Source organism: Polyergus mexicanus, unplaced genomic scaffold (assembly GCF_030449975.1).
Source record: "Polyergus mexicanus isolate NDT 795.1 unplaced genomic scaffold, iyPolMexi1.0 SCAF_2, whole genome shotgun sequence".
Lineage (NCBI taxonomy): Eukaryota > Metazoa > Arthropoda > Insecta > Hymenoptera > Formicidae > Polyergus > Polyergus mexicanus.
In genome coordinates, this window is record NW_027223322.1 from 327661 (window position 1) to 347897 (window position 20237).

The window sequence follows — 20237 nt, forward strand, 5'->3', positions numbered from 1 at the left end:
CGTTACAGCGATATTGGGGTTTAATCCTTGCCAAGAAAACTAGAGTAATATCCTACAACCGTGCGTCGTCGAGACTGGATCGATATTTGAGAAACGTGACAGAGAAAACTTTTTTCGACAATATAAAAATGCATTTTTATAAACCTCTTCTTAATATCACACGCTAATCATTACAACAGAGTCCTGAATTTTTAAAAATTTTTTCAATTAATTAAAATGACGAAAACATGAGCAAATTGCAAAAAAAAAAAAATTATTCTTATCGATTCTTTTTTAATATATTATATCGCCGAATAATGCATAAACATTTGCGGAAACAGAACTCTTTCACGAGCGAGTGAAGGGTACTGAAATCATATGCGACGTGTATCGCGGAAACGATCCTCGATATTAATCCCTTGGATTTTGATGAATTAATCAGGATAGGTATTTGTTAGCGCAAAATGAAACATTGAACGAGTGATTTGATCGGTTCATGGAAATAAATAAAAAAAAAAAAGAAACAAAGAAGTAGCGGATCGCGCGGGACGCTTGCGCCGCGGCGCCGCCGTCGCCGTCGTCGTCGGCGGCGGCTTTTATTCTATCCTCCGATGGAAGTCGTCGCCAGTCGTCGCTATCACAGCAACCGCGACGTTGGGCCCGCAGTTTGCGAAGTGGCACTCCACGCGGCTCGCGTGCGCGTCTCATCACGAGCCGTATGATCACACGCACGTTTCGTTTAATCTCACGATCGCACCAGCCAGAGGTACATATCAATTAATAGCGCGCGGCCGGTCGCGTCTCGGAGAGATCCCTCGATCAAAACCGAGGAGGAGCGATTGATCCGAGCGATTATAGATGGATTTTGCGGATCGCGGTTATTTCGAAGCATGCAGCAGGATATCCTAGTCGATTTAAATATTCCTCAATTTTGTTGATGTGGATGTATTTATATACGTGTTCTTTCTTTTTTATTTTACAAGGCTTTTGAAATTTTGTTATGACAAAAAATGTTAAAGTGCGTAGGAGAAAAATAATTATAGACGAAGTGTTTTGTTATTACGTAAGATACACAAATGTTTCTTGAATTTGCTACATTGCAGATCATTATTAGAGAACGTTTAGACGCGCTTAATATAGAATCCATCTTTTTCCGCGGGAAAAAGAAGGGTTAAGAGGATAAAACGATATTTCGCAACAGCTGTTTCTTCTTGGAAAAGTGTTTTATAATTTTCGGACGCCACAGTCCCGTCAAACACGCACGCCCGCGCTTTTCAACAGCGTTTGGTATCCTTCATCCATCAGCACGCGTTGACGTAACGCATTGGTAACACATATGTTTAAAAATATTTTAATTGACAGTGACCAAGTTTACTCGTTTCTAATTCAGTGAGATGCCATTTCTTTATAATGAGCGATCAAAAAACGATTTAATATTGATTTTAACGAGCTATATTTATATCAAGATTTTATATCAAGTCAAAAAATAACAGAATTGTCACTATTCTGAAAAATGGGAAAATATCGAGTAATTTATTTGTGCTGAAAGAATAAAATTATGGGAATTTTTTATTAAGTTCTTTTTATTTTTGGTTATTGTTATTCGAAGCGATAAAATGATTTTCTTAGCAAAGCAAAAATTTTAAAAGATATTTGATATCAAAAATTAAAATTTCTCAACGAAATAAGCTTCACGAAATTAGACAAAATAAAATTTTTATTTAAGTTTATTCTAAATAATTTTTATTTAAAAAAAGATATAATATTATATAATATTACATTATTAAATATTCCACATTTATCAAAATACAATTTAAAAAATATCAAAATATAGAAAAGAATTGTAAGCGAAATGATAAGTTTTTATATTAACAAAATTTTTCCATATTTGTCGAAAATTTTTGTAATGATTAGTTGCCAGAATAATCCGAATACTTCCTCGATGTGTCGATATTTATACTGCAATAGGATTTCCGTATCATCTGTTTCTCTAAGATATGCGCATCTGGTAGCGCTTTCACGCAGTTTAATTGCAGAAATGTAAGGCTCGGGATCTTCCCTCAGATTCTTCATCGACTGCACCGAAAAGCAAGTTAACCCACGTCGGAAACGGTGCGCGTCCGCCGTAACTTTGTTTGTCCCGTACTATTTTTATCCGGTGAAATTTCTTGCGCTAAAAATATGCGAGAATCGCGACGATTCTCGCCGTCAAGTGTCCATCGAAGTGTGACAGCGGCTTTATTGACAGGAGGAATCCGCCAAGTTCGCCGCTGTCGCACGGCGGTCGCGCTCCATTTGCGTTCGCCATTTTGCCGCAATTATATAATATAAGGCCACTACTTTTCGTCCCTTTGCGTTTTGCGAAATTTACACAATTTTGCGAAATGAGGCATGACCGCGATATCGAGACAAGGACGACGATCGACTCTATGTCGGTTTTCATTTAAATACATTAGCGTGAAATCTAAATGCCTTAGAGCTCCTTTTTCATCTCTTGCCGTATTACGAAATGTAATTTCTTTTATCCGCGCAGATATTTAAGTCCTTGTTTAAGTGGATAAGCAAAACTTTCCCTTTATGCAATTCTCGCGTATCGATTATCTAAATTGTCGACTTTATTATCGCGCCTTAAAAGGATCATAAAACGTTAATTATGGGCGTAATATCGGTCTTAATGATTATCGGATGCAACTTATTCCAGTTCAGACTTTTATCTTTTTTTTTTTTTTTAATATAGCAAATATAAATGTTCAATGTAAAATCTCTCCGTCTATTGATTATTGCGAACTTTGGAGTTCATTCGAGACAACCGTTCGTCCCGCGTTAGCCAATGGCTAAATGATGTTTCGTAACAATACCAAATTAAGATCGATACCCGATCGTATAGGGAGATAGCTTTCTTATTGTTCGCCCGGGAAGTATTTAATCTCGTCATTTGGCGAGAACGGCCGGCACGAACAACGTACGGTTATGCCGGGAGAAAGGCGTCGGTTTCCCTCCCATGTCTCGCCGGTCATTGTTGACCCTCGTTGACAAACCATCGAGAGAAAAAGACTGCAGCTTATCTAATAGCAGCTATTTATTGATTTGCAGGCTAAGATGCATGACTGGATGCAGATATTATCGCGATTAAACTAATAACGCGGCGTGGGTAATCTCGTGGCTAATCTCGCATAATTACGATATGACTATATTGAGGTTTAATTATTTTGTTATTAAATATTAGACACATTTAGAAGCAGAATATGTTTTAAAACTAAAAGTATCCGTGATGTACATATAGTACTGAAATTTAATTTTAATTGCAAATAAGATATTGCACAAGTAATAATATTGCATATATTATTATCTTTATATTCTTTAAGTAATGTATTTTTTTTTTTATTTTTAAAGTGATATTTTCTTTATAATATTTTATAATATGACAGTTATGGTATTTTTCCTCGTCATTTTCAGCGATTTAATAACCGCAGTCCTTCGTCTCGGTCGCTCCGTTTAGATGATGCTGCGAACCGCGAAAGGTCATGCTATAATTTTCCATTTATTTATAAATATACGCTTATCGCGCGATGCTTATAAACCGCAGACGAAGATCATCGTATTCCAATAACGCGATGAAGCATTTTAATTGATACAGAAAGCTCCAAAAATGAACAGATGATTAAAGGGCCTCTGAAATATTACAGCTTTTTCGTTTTTTTAAATATTTTTATTGTATCTTACAAGTTTTATTATCTCAGAAATCTCTCGATGGAGATCACAATGTACATGATTCTAGTACAAAATATTCTTATCTGCATCGTTAAATGCGAGAAAAGATAGATACAGATACATTTGATGATTTAGCGACGTAACTGTAAATAATTCGCGTAACAGTACATTGACATAATCATATGATTCAGTAGAAGATGCGCGCGCGATTCGAAGTGCACCAGATGACGGACAGTTCTCAGACGCGTCTCTCGCCGTGTCCCGAGTGACGACGAGATCGGAAGATGTTTGCGAGACGGTCGCAATCTGTTACCGGCGCGATGTCGTCATTGTAAAGTGCCACAAATCGCTCGTTAAGCATCGTGATTACCGCTTTCCTTTAACAATATATATACATACATACATACCGTCGCGGCTTACGCGATAAATCTCTCTATCTCGTCGCGCGCGTCCGGAGAGATGCTGAGTAACCTTGAAGAGAGGCATCTTTTGTGCGCACACATGTTGCACGCGTCGCATTTTTACCTATTTCGCAGCTTTCTCTGCAATCGGGATCTATCCGAGTTTTTTTTTTTTTTTTTTTTTTTTTTTTTTTTTTTTTTTTTTTTTTCGAACACACGAAAAGTAACCGGTCAACTTTACGGAACGTTGATTAATTCGCATATGCAACGATGACTTTAGAGAAACGTATCGATCGTGTCCGCTATCAAGCTTGCAGCGGCGTGGGAAAGCTCGTTAACGAAACTTGGAATTTGATTTTATACCAAGCTAACTCAATCTATTTTCCCTGACTCTTGTTGGCCAATGTTTGAAGGCGAAAGAAAATGTTAAAAGTCGTGAGTAGGATATTGTATCGAATCGTGGAAAGTAAAGAATTGGGATAATTGTAAATAATTTGTGTGAAAAGAAGGCGCGAATTGAACATTTGAATTGGACAGAAGAATAGATTGTGGAAAAATATAATAATAATAAATGATGAACTTCAAATGTGAAATTTTTGGTCACTATTGGAGGTGGATAATAATTTTTTAACGCTTGAAACTAATAATTATTGAATTTTCTGGAAAGGATCAAATATAGAAAATAAGAAAAAATGTTCGAAAAAATATTAAATATTCTTAAATAAATTTATGTCTTGAAGTTTCAATTTTGTTCGTTTGTAGATCTGCTTTTATGTGTCAAATTAAGATGAAAGATGTTTGTGTTAAATGGATGCGCCATCTCTGATTAGAGAAACGAGGTTGCTAATTAATTTCAACGTAAACTTGTAGTTTCGGAAATTAGGATTTACGTGTTGGCGGAAACATGTTGATTTTGAAAGCTTTAGAACGGGAAAACAGCCATCCTCACTTATGGCGATACACACCTTTCTCCTCGACAAAGAGTCGCTTTCTTCGGTTTCCTAATGGCGATGAAAAGTTATCGATCATCAGAGACAATCGGAAAAAAAAGCCTTTTATTACACACGATATAACTTGTTCTTGCTCATCAAAATTGCCGATTCTTGTCTTCAGCGTATATACCTTTCGCGTGTCTCCTAAGACACAAGATCTCGTTTTAATTGCGCATCTAGCGAATAGGAACTTAAATCGAGAACGTGTATAATAAACAATAATGGTCGCATCGGAAGCAACTTTTTCATTGTTGCTAAAATGTCCGACAAAAATTGTGTTTTTTTTTGTTCATACTCAGATTTGAAATTTAATTTGAAATTTTAACGATTATTCGCGATTCATAAAAAGTTTTCAGTTATGGAACTTTTTTTTTAATAATTCTGGATTTCCACAATATTCCAACTTTTCCATTTACTACAACTTTTTCATTCTCGCTACACTATTTACTTATCTCTGGATTGTCTCTGGATTTAAAATAGCTTCTAGAATATGTTCCGCTATTGAGTTTGACAGATGAGATCAATATGTGTCTCGGAAATCAATATCTGACAATACTCATCCATATTTATTTTCTCTTATCGATTTACCTGTCAAGGGGCAGAAGATATTTTAAGCCTCTACTCTCATTATTCTCTTAGATTCTCCGACTGCTTGTGAGCCTTTCATAATATATATCTGCTGCATGTTTTTCTATAACGATATTCTCAAGTGATCTCGTTTGACATAAATATGCATTTATACGAAAGGTAATGTTTGCGCTATTATTTTTGCAGTTTAAGTTATAAAGTTTGGCGGATGAAATAATTAGAAGAAAAGCGTTTGCAAATTTTATATTTTTAAGGGATTAAATAATACAATCATTTAATATGATGGATCAACATCGTTTGGAGTTTGAAAGAGAATAATTTTTGGAAACTCCTAAAAATCTTCCTTCTATAATCGCTTGTTCAATTTGAAATATAAATATTTTGTTCGGCTCTGGAAAGAATACGGAATTATCTGAAATGATATGGTTCCGTTTCAACAAACACTCGTATAAATAAATTTGCAGTTTTGGTGCATCATTTGCGGAGCATATTTTTTTGGAGTATGAACGTTTCCACGCGAGTTTCTTCTCGACAACAACGTGAAGATATATACGTGCAGTATTTACTGGTACCTGAATAGAATTCAATTAAATGGTCGACCGCAAACGACGGCCGGTAGCTGTCGAGCTCAGGCGGTTTCTCAAGAAAATGTAAAATTCTTCGTCGGAAATGTGATGGAGTTTCTTCGAAACTGAGAAGGATATCAGAGCGATTAATCGTTTGGTCGACGGAAGTTCCCAGGATCTCGCTTTGGATTAACCGAACAAACTTTATATCTCTTTATTTCTCAAAGCGAGCTGTCGTGTCAGGCTGTCACGAATAAAAGCATTTTCTGCGAAATAGACAGATATAAGAAAATTTCCCAGCGTCTACGAGATAAATTTATTCTGAATTGCGAAAAATTAAGCGAAGGAGAAAGGAATTTGAAAGCAATTGAAAAAAAATTTTGAGACAATGGTGGAAAATTAATGAGGATTTAACTAAAATCTATTTTTCTCTAACGAGGAAATGGAAAAACAGCATTGTTGTTAATCTCTAAAGAAAAGAATCACGGAAGAGAAACTTTTGTGCTACGCGGAAATTCTACGAGCGAATCTCGTTACGTTCGCTTATCGCCTTGCTGACTTTCGGAAAGGATTCGGATCGTTGATATGATACAGCAAACAATCGTCTGCCGAGAACGTGCAGTCGGTAGCAACAAGTGGCCCAGTTCGCAGTGAAGAAAATAGAAGTTGTTTTCAGTTTTCTTATTTTTCTCGCTGTGAAAACGCGTACGCTTTTTCCCCATTTCAGAATTATAATATATCTTTGAGATATTTTATTTTACGTACAAAATATATTAAGAGAGAGATGTGAACTATATTTTGACATATTTATGCTAAGCGTAAAGATATATTATATTTTGGAATAAATTAAAAATATATTATAGAGATATATATACATATATATTTCTCTGGAAATGTTTTAATCGAAAGAGAATATATTCCATGAAGATAATACTAAATAGGACTTTAATATAATGATTCAATATTTTTTTACAAAAAGAAGAAACATGCCAAACGATTCGACTTTGCATGAATTATTCGATTACCATAACTCGAGATTATTCTTACGTGAAACGGAAAGGAAAATTAGTTTTTGATAGTAGACATGTCGAACGAAGATTGTCGAGCCAGCACCACAACGAGTTCCAGTAACATCGACGAGACAGAAAACACCGGCGGCAGAAGAATGTCGCACTTTAAGGAGTACAAGTTCTTCCGCAGCTTCAGCGCGAAAGTCGAGAATTGGCCGATGCGCAAGGCGGAAGCGTTATGGCGGCGAATGCGCGAGCGGAAAATCGCAGGTAAGCGTTTTATGTCAGAGCCCATGTTTCATCAAGTTATATAGCAACGCTCTCGGGAAGATGAAAACATCTTTGAAATATAAATTATATGAGAAAAACTCTCTCTCTCTCTCTCTTTCTATATATATATATATATATATATATATATATATAAAAGAAAAAATAAATAATTTTGCAAACGATAAAGAATAGATAATATTAACATAGTCTGTAATCAAATATCACAGATATAATTTACATTTTATATTTTTCTTTATATGTATAAAAATATATTTTTATATTTATAAATTATTATTTCTTGTTAAATTAATTATTTTCTTGTACAATATTTCTGATGCATGTTGTTGAATTTTAATTTTGAGGGAAATCTCGTATAAACGCTTTATTTTCGTTTCTGACTGCGTTATTTACGATGACCGATGGTAGGATTATTTTTTAACTGCAGTTACTTTATATGATAAATATTATTTACAATATTATTTAGTGAATTATCCGCGAATTGATGTATTGATTTCATTAAGCGTTATCTCGTTTGTCATAATTTTGCAACCGTTAAATTTTGCATACGCGTGATCTTAGATGCCACCTGCTGCAAAGCAATTGAATATCATTTCGATAGGTCGTAAAGGCGACTAGTATTTTCTTTGCGATTTCCGAGAATGATCCTGTGGATATTTTGCTGCTGAAACAACAGCTGGTGAAAAGCAACATCTTGATCAAATAAAACGCACTCGTACGCTAAGAGATGTCTTCAGATGCGTTGCAAAACTGGTATTAAACGATATGACGCATATCAAAATATCGGGAATATATTTATATAATACAATATATAAGTGAATTTATAATCTTTTTTGTATTTTTTTCTCATAGTTCCTTTATGTAAACTTTTTAAACAGAAATAGGGATAATTTGCGAATCTATTATTGATTTTTCTTTTTTTCTTTTTATGTACTATACATTGCAATAAAATTACTAGTATTAATATAATAAAGAGAGCTAATAAGATATAGTATTTATTATTATTTATTTTAATCAGAGATACAACATATATTAAACATATTATATATAATATAATTAAGTAGGGAACGCAAGTTTATTATTAAAAGAAATCTGAGAAAATCCGATATTCAATATATGCATCAGTTTTCCAAGTATTATTAGTTTATTATGGGATAATTTAACTTTTCTACGGAAAATAACTGGGTCAATTTAAATCCAACAAGATTACGGCGGTTCCGACTGGAATATTACGCAACATCGGATTTAATTATTCTTTGACAATATTCAATGCCTCACCGGCTTCCACGATAACAGTTATGTTTCAAAATAAAAGCTTCGACTGACTCGAGTTTAATTGAAAACTATCGGATGGCCGATGTTATTTCTCATATGACACGTTCTCACGTTGATGAAATTAATGAATAAAGAAAAAAGATCATATACGTTCTTTATGGTGGTCGCATAATCGCTTATTGCGATGAGGTCTCGCGAATTATATGAGTGATCGATGAGAGACGACAATTATTACGGCTATATGTGTTCCGAAGAAACAAAACGATATTAACGATAAATATTTCTTTTATTAACTTGTTCGTTTGCGAGTAAGATTTTGTTGCGGCGAAGAGTGAAAGGCAAAAGGCAACGTATTTCACGTGCAATTATCGCGTTCGATAAATCGCGGATTTCAATCGATCCAGAAAGTATCGTGGGGCCATGATAATTATGGGTTGTCGCGATGAAAAGTGTGCTCTCTCGAAACAATAGAACTCTTTCGTAATGCAACGCAACGTTGATCACCAAAGAGAAGACCACCAAAGCTGCGAAATAATTTTTTATTTCTATTAAAACATTATTTTTTCTTGTAATTCGTTTTATTAAAAGATAATGTAGCACACACGCGTGGCATACATAAAAAAAAAAAAACCATGTGCATGATGTATATTAAGAGCAAAAATTTACAACGATACGATTTATTAAAATTTCGTGTGTTTAATTCCTGACCAACATTATTGTATTTTATGGTTAAATAGTGATTTATATAACACAAAATATTGCGAAATATTTACTAAATATTATTAATACTGCAAAACTGCTGGAAAACGACGTTGCATATTGCAAATAGTAAAAATATTGGAAAATTTGCAAAATTTTTGACACTTTTGTATATCTTAATCATTTATAAAGTGAAATAAGATAAATGTTTATTAATTAAAAACGTAATATTGTTATTACTTTTGCTAAATAAATAATATTTGGTTTTATGAATTCAGTTTATATATTTCCATTTATATTTTTCCATTTCTATTTAAACATACAACGATATTGAATAATATTAGATATTTAATAACGGTTTTATGAAATATTAATTAATATCGTTATTAAGATAATATTTTATTTATATTTTTATATTTTTCTTAATTTTTATTTTAATATTTATTTTAGATTTTTATATTTTACCTTCATTTCTATTTACCCAATGAATCGTATGTTAATCCCATGAATTGATAAATATTGAATCTAGTACATTTGATGCACACTAATGATCCGATTTTACAGTTTATGTATAACTTTTTTTTTGACATGATGTATCACATATGTGAAAACATCTTTCTATGTAAAAACATATGTGGCTTATTGAAACTACGTTTCTGCGGAAAATCATTTGTCCTGGGGGTTTCAGTTCTATATAGAATCAAAGTATTATGTTGCATGTTTCAATAAAAAGCGGTAGAAATGCACTGCGGCGATAAAAAAACTAATACCATTAATATAAATCTACTTCGAGTAATTCGTATTGTACTAAAATATAATTTTTATTTTTTATGCGCACCGTGAAAGAATGAAAGATCGCAATCCGTTTGGCGCCTCGATAAAATAGATTTGAAGAAAATTTCGTCTCTTAATTTTGATTATCATGTAGAAGAAAAGATTCTTGAAAATACGCAAATTTTTATTTTCTCTCCTTTTTCTTTCTTGTTTTTTTTTTTGAATTATCTCGAATTTTAATGATAATAGGACAATAAAGTTGAAACATATATATTTTTATTTATTTTCGAACATTTGACTCGTCGGGTTTATACAATTATATATTAGAGATTACCGTAGAAACTTGTGTCACATTGTTATCGCACGAAAATAATTAATAATGTTTTGTGGAATAAACCTTTGACTTGGAGTTTGGACACAAACTGCATTCACTTTTCTTCTTCAATATATGATGAAGATAAACTTTCTGCTCGCTGTTGGCCTAGTTCAAATGCTAGTTTCATTGTAATTGTGATTGTTAGACAGAAATAATTATATTTAATATTTTGTTAAAATCTGTTATATATGACGATGCTTTAATTAAATCGATTTATATACACATATCATTATACAACTTAATTTATCTCGCGTTTGTATCATTACGTTTTCTCACAATTATATTTGATTTTAATTTTTATTCCGATTCGAAGTGTGAGAACATGTAAATGCGTATATTAAGATCAATAGTGAGAAAGAGAAAAAGAGAAATGCAATAAAACGTTGAATTTTATTGCGCAAGTGACCTTTCATTTAAAAGGTTTTTGTTGTTGCACGTTGACCGCACGATTCACATGTCATTTATCCGAACCGCAAAAAACGCGAATATTAACGAGTATCTCAAAGGTAAAAAATATAATTTAAAATGGAAAATAAAATTATATTTGTAAGTGTTATTTTTGCTGAATTATATTATATTATAAATAATTAATGTAAAATAATAATTTACTTACACATGACAATTATATTTTTTAAATTCTGTTTGAAATAATTACGTGATTTTACGAATCAAAAATATTTCAATTTTTATTTATTATATCTATAATATATATTTACGAAAAAAAAAAATTTTAGATAATGTTTTATTGGAACAAAATATATAATTAAAATAATTTTTAATGATATGTAATTGTAATGTGTTCGCTATTGGCAAATTTTATAATATTATGCGTGATTTCACAAATGCACGAAATAATTTACATAATTTAAAAAGGTCACCAAGATTTATACTACACATACTAGAATATAAATTGAAATTAAATTTTAATCGGAAGATTTAAATAAATCATTTCAAATTTTATAGCGGATTTAGAATACAGTAAGCTCTGCCACAACGATTAAAGTTTAATGGCGAGCAGTCATTCAACCCGATCGACGCGCAGACCAAACGGCTGCGTAATTTGCGGATTCGGCGTAAAACGTATACAGTTGTTCGTTGGTACAATGTGCGCGTCGAGATTTATTTGTGAAGACCCACGAGTCTTATAATAGATGACAATATAAACGCAGCACAACGATTACGCGTCCCGCGAAGTCAGCTTATTTGTCTTGGGAGAAACGTGCCTCTGGTCACCACTAAGTAGTCCTTGGTTATAAACTACTGCCTAATAGCACTTATGTGAATTTTTTTTTGTTTTTTGATAGTTACCTTGTAAATAGATGAGAAACGTTATAACGTTGTCGGTGGTCCTAATGTCAAGTTCGACAAGAGTGATGTTTATAATTTTTATTCATTTTCGAAATTAGACCATAAGTATATAATTCTACACACGGTGCTTTATAAAGATTATAAAGTAAAATATCTAACTTTTTAAGAGTGCCAAATAAAATTGATGTACATTTTTTTCTAGAATATTACTGAATATTAAATTCAGCATTATTAAGAATTGATTTTATCATGAGATTATTTTGAAAACATTGTTGAGTGTTTTATTAATTATTTATATCGTTTACCAATCAAGAAGATTTGATTCTTAAGCATCACATTTCTATGCACCAAAGAATTATCATAACATTACATTATGTTACTAATCGGGCGAATATAAGACGTATAATTGCCGGAAATTTAATCAATTGCATTAGTGTATAATCTCACTCATGGCATTAAGTCGCTTAAAAATTATTTAAATGAAAGGGTAGATGCCGTACCGAATATTTGATTATAAATACACGAAGAAGACTCTCGATTTCACCAGCCAGTAACTATCGCGTGGCGTCTCTTTAATTTCGTAAGCCGCAAAATCGATGACAAAAGAAGGGGCGCGCGAGCCTGAAATATCAACGATCAAGACAAATTGCAGTTTAGAAAGTTTGAATGCGTATTCTTCGCGGAACGAGGTGCGTTTATACCTGAGAATGCTTGGGCTTTCCTATAAAGACCAAGACAATAGGTGAAACAGAATATTCCGACTGCGTAAAATTCCGTGAGAATTACTGTACTTTTATTGTATTGCGTGAAAAATCGTCTTACTTATTGTGTCAGTGATTGTATCCGGATACATGAAAATTTTTATCGAATTTATTATAAATTGTAACCATACATTTATTTACCACACGCACATTTTATTTCATTTTATTTAAAATTAATCGTATCAATGAATCTATCTCGGAAAAGAAGAAAGATATTTTATATCGGAAAGAATCTTGATATTATTCGAAACTACTAAAATCGAATACTAAAATCGAAACAGAGAAATAATAATGACGAGATGATAACTATTGATTTTTGGAAGCGCAATAAAATATTGCAGATACTTTGATTTTTTTCAGCATCTAGTATTTGAGATAATATGCAGAAAACGACCTACCATCTTTTTACATTTTTTTAAATAGTTTATACAGTACGTACATATATACATACATACATACATTATACATATAATTCTCGTACATTCATTATCTTTAGATATTTTTTATGAAAAATAGTTTTACATTTTTACGATGCACCGATCAATTTTAGCGTCTGACAATACAAATGTATCCCAAGCATGAAACGGAGTCCACGTTTTTCAATATTTTAAACAATAATGCGTGCAATTGAATATTTTATTAGTTTTTTTGAACAAATATTTAATTTAGAGAAAAAAGATTGCGTAATTTAAATAGAAAACAAGTTTTTTTTTTCAGGTATGAACTTTTATAAAATGCAATAAAAAATATAAATCTTGTATAAATAATCAAAATAATTATAAATCTTGAACATAATGTTGAAGTATACGCAAAGAAACTAAGTTTCTGCGATCTCGAGATTGAATTAATTTTGCTAGTTATCCGGTTAAATGGGCTTCGCAGCTAAATAAATCTTTAAATCGGAGAAAGATTCCGAGTATACCGTATACGTTTGGCTGTCAATTTCTATCGAATCCATATTTCATGCATTCGTGTTTCGATATATCTATATGTCACGGGAAATATCACACGAGTGTTCAATGAGAGCGTCAATCGCGCTCGAATAAATCGCATTCGAGAGCAACTCTCGCGCATCCCTGGTAGCAGGCAGCAGGAATTGCTTTCTGGCATGGTCGGTTTCTCTGATGCATACGGGTGCATCTCTACATCGTATTAGATTGCCACCTAGTGATGCAATAACGAAGCGACGAATCGCATTTACATTCGTATTTCGTCTCACAAGAATGCATCGTCGGATTTCCCGATGCAGCCTTTTTTTGATTTCTCACCTTTCATATCGATATATGAAATATAGTTATAGCGCGAGACGGCACAGTTGTGGCTTCAATTAAACTACTTTCAATCTGTATGAAAACGTTTATGAATAAGTATGATATTTAAATTTTCTCCTCGCCTGGCGGTCGCGTTTTTTTCGCATCGCGAATTATACACTAACTTCACAAATCATCCACGACGCGTATTAATTAAACGAGCATCTTAATCGACTATATCGTCGCTCCTCGCTCACGCATTTCTATCTCCTCGTTGTACGTATATCTATAACGTTTCTATCTTTATAATTTTACTATTCTTATCCTAAGCTGTATTTACCCGTCCGTATCTGCGCGGCAAACAAATCAAAAGAAAATGAAATAAATCGATTAATCGAAAAGAGCCAGTTTGTCTGTACGCGCAGCCTTGGGGCGAGCTCGCGACGATAAAGTTGCCGCGGGACGAACGAGAGCCTCTTAATAAAATTCATCGAGTCTCGTGACGATGCAACTTCATGCGCGTGAATAACGTTAATTTGCGGCTTCTGCGCTGCACCTTCGACCGGTTTGGCAACTAAATCGCGAGCGCGTTACTCGCCGCGAAAAATAAACCGACCATCTCGCGTCTAGTGAATTGTCCTGGATGAGAGATCTTTTTCTCGCGTCTCGACAGAATATATCTGTCGTTGTATAATATTTTTGCTCCAGGTCACATCTTGTATCTCGCGATTTAATTAAGAAATTTGTCGAATAATTTTTTTATTCGCGAGAACTGAATCGCCGCTGGGAAAATGGAACCTGAGCATTTTCCAGGCAACTTTTCTCATTACTTACTCATTTCACATTCAAAGTTGAATTTCATCTTTCAAGTGCGATTTTATTACATCCTGTGATGCGTATACGCATTATTAGCAAATGCAAAATAATTTCTTTTCAAGCACGTTTCACTTTTGTAACCCGTATCGTTAAAAATCTGATATCAATTTGACATTACGAAGCTTTGTTTGGCAATTGTATGATTTTCACAAAAGTTTTTATATATTATTTTAATATCGTATTTATTTATAATAATAAGAATAAAGAGATTCCCATGCATTTTTTAAATAAGATATTTCGATGATTATATTCTATGAATCATCAGATGTTAAACAGCTTTTCAATTTTTTTTTTTTTCCGTACTAAAATACTCTATCGTAATTTTTTGAAAGAAATATCGGTCGAAAAGAAAATTATCTAGAATGTTATGTATTATTAATTGATATTATATTGCAACAAGCGAAAGCCGTGAACGTATATAATTTATTCGGTCAATCGATTGCTTATAAAATTTTACTTGCTAATAATATCTTCTCGTCGATCCGCGGTAATCGTGTAATATTAATTTTGTTTTCCTTTCTCATTAATAAGCCGAGCCTTTTCGTTATTTCAGAAGGTCGATGGAAAACCGTATCATCTACTTTATTTGCCGCTATGTACATGCACATCTTTGTTTCTCTCTTTCCATTTCCCTCCGTTCCCTTCTCAAGATTCTAACGGAGAATCGTCGCTGTCATTGATTGCACCTGAGGCTGGTAATAAGGAAACGAGCGGCTCGGCAGTGTCGAGTCGGCGGATCCGCGAAATTTATGAAACATCGATATAACGGCACGTAGATGAGTCGTGAGAGTTGAGTGCGCGTACATAAATACGTATAGCGAGAAGAAAAATACGAGCTAGAAGTCGGGGTTAACGAGAAAGAGCAGCCGGCGCAAAAATAGTTCAGCGTATTATTTTTGCAAACGATATACGATACATTGAAAAAGAACCTATGAACGGGATGGCAGTAGATTAGATAATTAATCGAAATGTGTTGTACTACAAGGCAAACGAAGAGTATGAGGTAAATAATTTAATATAATAAGCGTGGTTGCCTTCGCGTTAAATATTAATTTTTTTAATCCTAATTAGCTTCAATATCCCAAAATGTCTTCTATAGAATAAAAGTAGACCGAGTTTTTTTTGTTTCGCTTCGGACATGAGGAACAGCATGTCACATCGTTGTTTTTGAACACGCTACGCGTAGGGGATTTTATTGAAGAAAACAAAGCTAAATATTTAAAATTTAAAAATACCGACGTATCGTCTAAACATTAATAAAAACATATATGAAATGACGATAAATTTTTAACGTTTTTAAAAAAAAAAAATTCTTAAAAATCATCAATTTTTCAGACCGTTAGAATAGAGATTAGGCCTTTAATTTAACGATTGCTCCGTTTAGCGACCCATGGGAATTCAAAGCGATTGCGGATGCGCGAAACCGCGCATTTGCGAGATGCAGACGTACCGGTTTATGGAACATGTAAATGCCACCGACGTACGGCCCACCGATGGTGTACTGGCTCATAAAATATTGCATTCCCTGATCGCGCGTTATCGCACTTTATTAGCGCACGGATGTGTCGAGCGGCGTTAATTACAAGAACGAAAGCACCTCGGAGTTGCTCGTTTAACGAGCGTCGATTGCGCTAAGATTCGCGCTCCTCATCATCTCGTGCGTAACGTGTTTTCTGTTATAAAAAATAATCTTTCATTATAGAAAATTATTTTTATCATGGTACAAATATGTTACATTACGAAGGATTTATCGTTCGAGTGATCTCTCTCTATCCACACCGGTTTGACAATGTATCTAAAGTACTTAAAATTATCGTAATTTATTTTTCGTTATCAAACGCCAGATATATCGATTCGTTTTAGATAACGTTATATCATGCTGATTATCTATTGCGGTAAGTAAGATCATCTAGATGCGTCGTTGCAAACGGATATCTCGTACGAAAGCAAAACAATGCTTTCGATACCTCGATAATAGTATATATATAGCACACTTTTGTAATTCGATGCGAGCCAGTAATGACGTATACGCAACTTACCGGACCGAATTTATCGTATCAAGGACACGAAGAAGAAACTATGTTCGCGATTAATATTGTGCTTCAAACTATATGTGTGCGCGAGACATAGAATCACGAAACACACACGAGCGCTTAAATTTTTATATTCTTTTAATAATAATTTACATCAGGCGTACGATGAAACTTTTTCCATCCCTTTATATCTATTCTTGTAACGCATCGCGAAATAATTGACACGCGTTCTAAATGCGCTTTGCTAAAATATTCGCGGCTCTCTCGTTTTCTTATCATCGTTCCCTATTACTGATAAATTGAGAGATATACCGGCGTCTAGGTCGATTCTATTCCGTTCAACTTTCGTGGCCTTTCCGGCCGTAACTCGGGCATTTTACACAGGCGATCTGGCAAAGCGGGGCCGCTTCTCCATAAAATCGATCACTTCGATATCTCTCGCGAAGTAACCTTTCTACAACGCTATCGTTCGAGTGTACCTAATACCTTCGTGTTTCTTTATGTTTCAAGTAAGCACAGGTCGATTACAGGAGGGACAACAGGGAAGGAGGGAGGGAGGGAGGGAGGGGGGTTATGGCGGTAGCAAGTGAAACACTAAATCCGCCCGGTAAGTACGTGCCGCATTTTAAGACTCATCCAATCACCATAAAATAGTGTCCAAGGGCGCGAGTCGTTAGGGGGGGATATACAATTTGCATTTTCATGGGGCGACGCACCTCTACGGTTAGTCCACCTTCAAGGTGGACTGCATTTCGAGTCTCCGTGATGAAGATCACGAAAAATGTCAGTTGGCCGTGTGTGCAGGTGCAGCGTGAGCGAACGAGCGAGCGAATAGCGAAATGCTACTTGCCGTATACCTTTGCACGGAGCGCGTGTTTATTTGGACGCGTGTTCCCTTTATAGCGCAGGAATTAATTAGGAGCTCGCTACGCGATCGCGGATTCCGTAGGAGCGAGACTCGAATATGAAATCCGAGTTATTTTTAGTATCGACAAGAGAAAGAGAGAGAGAGAGAGAGTAATCCTTTCGGCCGTCTCTCTCTCTCTCTCTCTCTCTCTCTCTCCGTGTCTCTTTTCTAATCCACTATCGATCACACGGTCGGTTAATTAAAGTTTAGCGCACAAAAGTCGCGTAGCACTCGGTCTCAAGAACGATTAAACCGCGACGGGGTGATGGATTAATTCAATTAATAGCAACGAAACGAAAATAGTAACAGTAACGAAAATATACATCGCGATCGGGGCGATTTCATTAAGTTTTAATCGATCAAATTCATTTTCGAAGCGTTATTGAAACTAATGCAATAAATCGGATAATATCGCGTTGATATTGCTTATTTACTTATTCATTACTCAATAATAACACAAACATTAAATATACTTTAAACGCATACGTATTATTAATTGCTATATATACATGTTTTCCGAGTAGAATATTTTGTCCATATATAAAACTTCAAATATAACCGAAGGGAGAAAAATACATTCGAACGATTGTGATATAGTATACGAATGTGATGAAGTGGTTGCAACGAGAATGAATGGACTTTGATTAATGCAATTGTAATATTATACACGTTATGACAGCCGTGGTTTTACGTCACGTTCAATGATCACGTGCACGTAGGATCGCCAAAGAATTACTCGATCAATCCCGAGATGCGATGATAGCGGCGCGGCGATACCTCGCGCACCCCGCTACGAGGAAGAAATTAATAATTGCACTTAATCCAACGTGATTAATGTTACATCGTCGGTGTCTACTACCACAGGCTTTCGCGCGAACCACGTGAGTCGCGGAGTCATACCGTTCGTTTCAAATAACAAATGCACAAAGTCAGAAATAATTCAAACGGCGATACCATCTTTGCGATTAACGTAAGCAGAGAAACAGCTTAGAATAGATATTTGTCTTTTTTTTTTTCTCGGCAAAAAGTAACAAAGAACGCTTAATTAATTTTCTTATCTGATTAAAGTGCGGCATAGAAACGGAGCAGAATGTGATACAAAAAAAAAAAAAAAAAAAAAAAAATGAAGGCGCTACGTACAATGCGGGAAATACGGTAGAGCGATTTAATAATATATCCGATACGGCGATATATAAAATTTCGCGTATCATTTTGTCGGTAAATATGCGTTTTATCGGATAGTCGGATTCTACGATGTCGTAAAAATTTTCTCTCGCAGCACGGGTGATGGTTAGAAGTGCGACAGGGTTTCTATAGATGACCTTACGCGGAGCACATGAAACGGCGACAAAAAGTTCATTCTTTCGTTACACTCGCGAAATTGTGCGTCGAGCTCGGGCAATCGCGGTCGCTCGCGTTTAGACGGGCAGAGCGTCACCATTTTTTCAATTAAACGACTCGGCCGATAGTCGTCGACCGACTAACGCCAGTCGCGAGAAGATGCGGCCGTCCTGATAAAGCTTTTTATAGATCCGCTTGCCTCCGCAAAATCGAACGCAGGTACCTACGCGTGGATAACAAGGCCGTGCATTTAGTGATTTTTATTGCGACACGCCTGTATTAATAGAACGCGAACGATATCACTGCTTCTCTAACCGAAGTTATATTCGATTTTTTAGCGAACCGTGCTTTGCCGTTCTACCCTATCCACCAGATTATTCGAAACAGAAAAATTTAACCAATGCTGAGATAATGATTTTTTTTTTTTTTTAGATTTTCCTACAAAGAGAGATGCGTAATGTAGGTATACTTTACAAACGACTGCTCTAATTCGTCGAAATGAATAAAATTTTATAAGTTTATCAATTATTTGTAAATAAAAATTAGAAAATTTAAATGTAGATAATTTTTTTATTTAGCAAAGCAAAATCTTTATACGAAATTAAGTTAAACATACGACGAAATTTATATATATGTATATACCATATATTAAGGCATATGTTTGCTATATAATTTGGGATTTTGTTTGTCTGCTCTTACGAGAAACAAAGAAATTTGCAAGTACGATACGATCCATCAATTCTCTTGAAATTTCGTTTCGTTGGCATGGTAAGCATGAAGAAGCGCCCTAATTGTGCAGTGCGAGAGACGAGTTATAGCGCGTTGAAACCGGGCGCAGACCCCGCCAATTGAGGCGGCTAGGCGCGAGAGTGCGTCAGGCACGGGATGAATAATTGTACTGGCATACTTAAGATTACAGATAAAGATATCTCTCAGAGCTTGCCGTCGGTGGTGCATTTCATAGCAGCCGCACGGATCATCCTACGAAATTGATGGGCTGCTATCAGCGCCGACTTTATGGTTGGAAATCGCAGTGTCTCGCGCGATGCTTACAAAATACATACATTGGCGAAAGTGTACAAGTCATACAGACCGTTTCAAA

At 34.7% G+C, this 20237-nt stretch overlaps 1 protein-coding gene across 5 annotated transcripts in view; it reads left to right on the top strand.

Annotated features, from left to right (window-relative positions):
• The window catches only part of Cv-c (crossveinless c), a 218455-nt gene that overhangs the window by 82007 nt on the left and 116211 nt on the right, over positions 1-20237 (top strand). For 3 of the 5 annotated variants that reach the window (XM_070312851.1, XM_070312870.1, XM_070312860.1), the window contains exon 9: positions 7317-7517. The exons of the other annotated variants lie outside the window; for them this stretch is intronic. In XM_070312851.1, coding sequence (XP_070168952.1) covers positions 7317-7517 — 201 coding nt within the window. The remainder of the gene's footprint in view (positions 1-7316; positions 7518-20237) is intronic. 5 annotated transcript variants of the gene reach the window in all.